Genomic DNA, 3,705 nt, shown 5'->3' with positions numbered 1-3,705 from the left:
ACTTCTCTTCTCTGTGTGGAAATAATAAGACACTGAACCTGACGTTAACACCGGAGCACCAAAAACTGCCTCCTGAGAATGGATCCAACCAAAAACACCGTCACCCTCAGCATTTTGTTTTCATGTGTACTGAAGTGACTATCTTTGGCCCAGCAGTAACATCCAATCAAAATCCTCAAATTTTACTCATTAAAGCTCAGCCCTCACAGACAGTTTGTTATGATAACCTGTCGGTCACAGAGGCCACGCCCCTATTTACAGTGGCTTGCAAAAGTATTCGGCCCCCTTGAACTTTCCCACATTTTGTCACATTACAGCCACAAACATGAATCAATGTTATTGGACTTCCACGTGAAAGACCAACACAAAGTGGTGCACACGTGAGAAGTGGAACGAAAATCAGACATGATTCCAAACATTTTTTACAAATAAATAACTGCAAAGTGGGGTGTGCGTAATTATTCAGCCCCTTTGGTCTGAGTGCAGTAAGTTGCACATAGACGTTGCCTGATGAGTGCTAATGACTAAACAGAGTGCTCCTGTGTGTAATCTAATGTCAGTACAAACACAGCTGCTCTGTGACGCCTCAGAGGTTGTCTAAGAGAATATTGGGAGCAACAACAGCATGAAGTCCAAAGAACACACCAGACAGGTCAGGGATAAAGTTATTGAGACATTTAAAGCAGGCTTAGGCTACACAAAGATTTCCCAAGCCTTGAACATCCCACGGAGCTCTGTTCAAGCCATCATTCAGAAATGGAAGGAGTATGGCACAACTGTAAACCTACCAAGACAAGGCCGTCCACCTAAACTCACAGGCCGAACAAGGAGAGCGCTGATCAGAAATGCAGCCAAGAGGCCCATGGTGACTCTGGACGAGCTGCAGAGATCTACAGCTCAGGTGGGGGAATCTGTCCATAGGACAACTATTAGTCGTGCACTGCACAAAGTTGGCCTTTATGGAAGAGTGAATAATTACGCACACCCCACTTTGCAGTTATTTATTAGTAACAAATGTTTGGAATCATGTCTGATTTTCGTTCCACTTCTCACGTGTGCACCACTTTGTGTTGGTCTTTCACGTGGAATTCCAATAACATTGATTCATGTTTGTGGCTGTAATGTGACAAAATGTGGGAAAGTTCAAGGGGACGAATACTTTTGCAAGCCACTGTATGCAAACAGTTGAGTTCTGGTGCAGGTGAAACAGCCCACACTGCTTACATAACAGGACACTGGCGGAAACTCTCGACCATCTCACACTTCTGTTTAATCAGTTTTCTGTTTGATGTTTATTCAGCTGTGTGAGAACTATAACTTTAATCTCAGCCAAACCGATTTACTCACAAACAAATCAAACACCAAAAACAGCCAAACAATAACATTTATAAGTATCTAATTGACTTGTATATCATGTTTGACCTGAGTAGCCAAAGACACGGTGGGGTTGAAAACGATGTGCGGGGAGTTCGTCTCCCAAACCGTCGAAGCACTTTTGCAAATATGCGATATCGTGATAAACCGAGCAGATATTTGAAGTTCACACAGCTACATTCTCGCCTGAAAATATGTTACGTTTATTTTGTGACCCAGAGTAATATTAAAAGTAGCTGCTGCCATTGTTGGAAACTGGAATATGAATATGAATTCTGGGATAATGTGGGTCACAAAGGATACACCAGACCCATCCTTCAAATCCCGGACAGAGTAGAAAAGCGCTATATAAGAACCAGTCCATTTACCAAATCTGGGGAAAGGGGAACGCATTTGGAGCAGCTTTTGAAGTTGGACAGCCTTCATCGCGTCGCTGTGACGTAATCGGCCTACAAATGCGGCCTCAGGAGGATGCAGCCCATGAACTTGGACACCCCTAATGTCATAGTATTTCCAATACTGATTTGAAAGCAGCAGTGTGCCACTGTGATTTTCACTTTTCACAATAATGATTTAACGCAACACCTTTGAGCTTTTATTTTGAAATTGTGCGTTTTGGAAAGCTGAACGTAGAGCACTTGGAGACGAGCACAGGCTGTAAAAAACAGACGAGAGTGATCACGGAAAGGTTTGGACGTGTGAGAGAAAAGACGTAAATCACAGTCACAGCAGGGCCTCTGACACAGTTCAGTGGGCTGAACTCACGTTGGTGTTGATACTGTTGATGTTTGGATTGAGCTGTTCCCTGCAGGCCATTCAGAAAGAAGAATACAGGTCACCTGACAATCATTTCAGCCAGTAAGCACTCGCGTTTACACTGTGAGGAAAATGAATAATTCTGTGAACTCAAAACTAAAAAGAAAAAATAAATAATCGTCCTGTCCACAGCTGTCAACATTACCTCGTCAAGCCTAAGAGCCCGCTGCTGACCCTGAAACGGCGGTGAGGCCGCAAACCGTGAGGCAGCGTCACGCGTTTTCAGGTAGACGGGACCTCACGAAACAAACAGGACGAGCCAGGCTGCTTGATCCACGCTTTATTACAGGAAGTGAAACACAGTCAGCAACTTTCCGCAGTGAAGCTCCACTCGCGTGTTTCACCTGGACATGAAAACCAAAACAGATTCAATCACCTGGATTACAGAGCCCGATTAGCCCCGCCCCCCACACGTCCATAGATCTGAGGCTCAGACAGAAACGTGACGGCGCGATGTGTCGGGTGTCTCGCTCTCACCGCCGTCTTAAATACGCCAATAAATAAACAGTAAGTTAGCGTTTGTTCAAGTTCAGAGGAAAGCAGCAGCAGAGTTCCCGTTAGCATGTTCGTCCTCTCCGAGTCCGAACGCCACCAGCACACAGACGTACAGCAGTCTGCTCATATGTACACGCCACAGGTCAAAGGTCAGCAGGCTTCCTGACCCTGTGGCCTCCTGGGTCCCTCCGGTGTGACGTGAGAGAGGGTCATCTGTTCAGCTTCTCATCAAACCTGCAGAGAGACAGGAAGTGGATTCATGAACCGCGCCAACATCAGCAGGCCTTAACGTCTCTGTGAGCGTCTTCGTCTTCTCTCCGTCTTCCTCACGCCACAGATCACGTGACATTTCTGCAATCGTTTCTCGATAAAAGGCTCAATGCAAACTGATGGAGGGCTTTTAATTTGGAAATGATACAGGAAGTATGACTCAGTAAAATAGGAGTTAGTCAGAAGGAATAAGAAAAGGCTGTTATCACCAGCTGTTAAGGTGAATAGGGGTCAAAGGTCAGTATGGGTTAGGTCTAAAACATACAGAAGTAGCAGCTAACCCAGCTGCCACCGTTAGCCTTTTTGTTAGGTGTTATAAGCGTTTTCTTGCATTTTGTATTTAATCTGTGTGTTCAATCGATCATCAAAGTTATATTAGAGCCAGATTAGAGTTACAATGGAGTCCGAGCCAGAGTGGAGTCAGAGTGGAGTCAGAGTGGAGTCGGAGTCAGAGTGGAGTCAGAGTGGAGTCAGACTGGAGTCAGAGTGGAGTCAGAGTGGAGTCAGACTGGAGTCAGAGTGGAGTCAGAGTGGAGTCAGAGTGGAGTCGGAGTCAGAGTGGAGTCAGACTGGAGTCAGAGTGGAGTCAGAGTGGAGTCAGACTGGAGTCAGAGTGGAGTCAGAGTGGAGTCAGAGTGGAGTCGGAGTCAGAGCGGAGTCAGAGCGGAGTCAGAGTGGAGTCAGAGTGGAGTCGGAGTCAGAGCGGAGTCAGAGCGGAGTCAGAGTGGAGTCAGAGCGGAGTCAGAGGGC

General features: G+C 46.1%; 1 protein-coding gene across 1 annotated transcript in view; it reads right to left on the bottom strand.

The window, feature by feature from the left end:
* Positions 1–2,455: 2,455 nt before the first annotated feature.
* The window catches only part of bnipl (BCL2 interacting protein like), an 11,277-nt gene continuing 10,027 nt past the window's right edge, over positions 2,456–3,705 (bottom strand). The window contains exon 10 of the mRNA XM_085177215.1: positions 2,456–2,919. Within this exon, the coding sequence (XP_085033341.1) occupies positions 2,895–2,919 (25 nt within the window). The 3' untranslated portion in view covers positions 2,456–2,894. The remainder of the gene's footprint in view (positions 2,920–3,705) is intronic.

Source organism: Neolamprologus multifasciatus, chromosome 11 (assembly GCF_963576455.1).
Source record: "Neolamprologus multifasciatus chromosome 11, fNeoMul1.2, whole genome shotgun sequence".
NCBI lineage: Eukaryota > Metazoa > Chordata > Actinopteri > Cichliformes > Cichlidae > Neolamprologus > Neolamprologus multifasciatus.
This window is presented reverse-complemented; position numbering and strand designations above follow the sequence as displayed.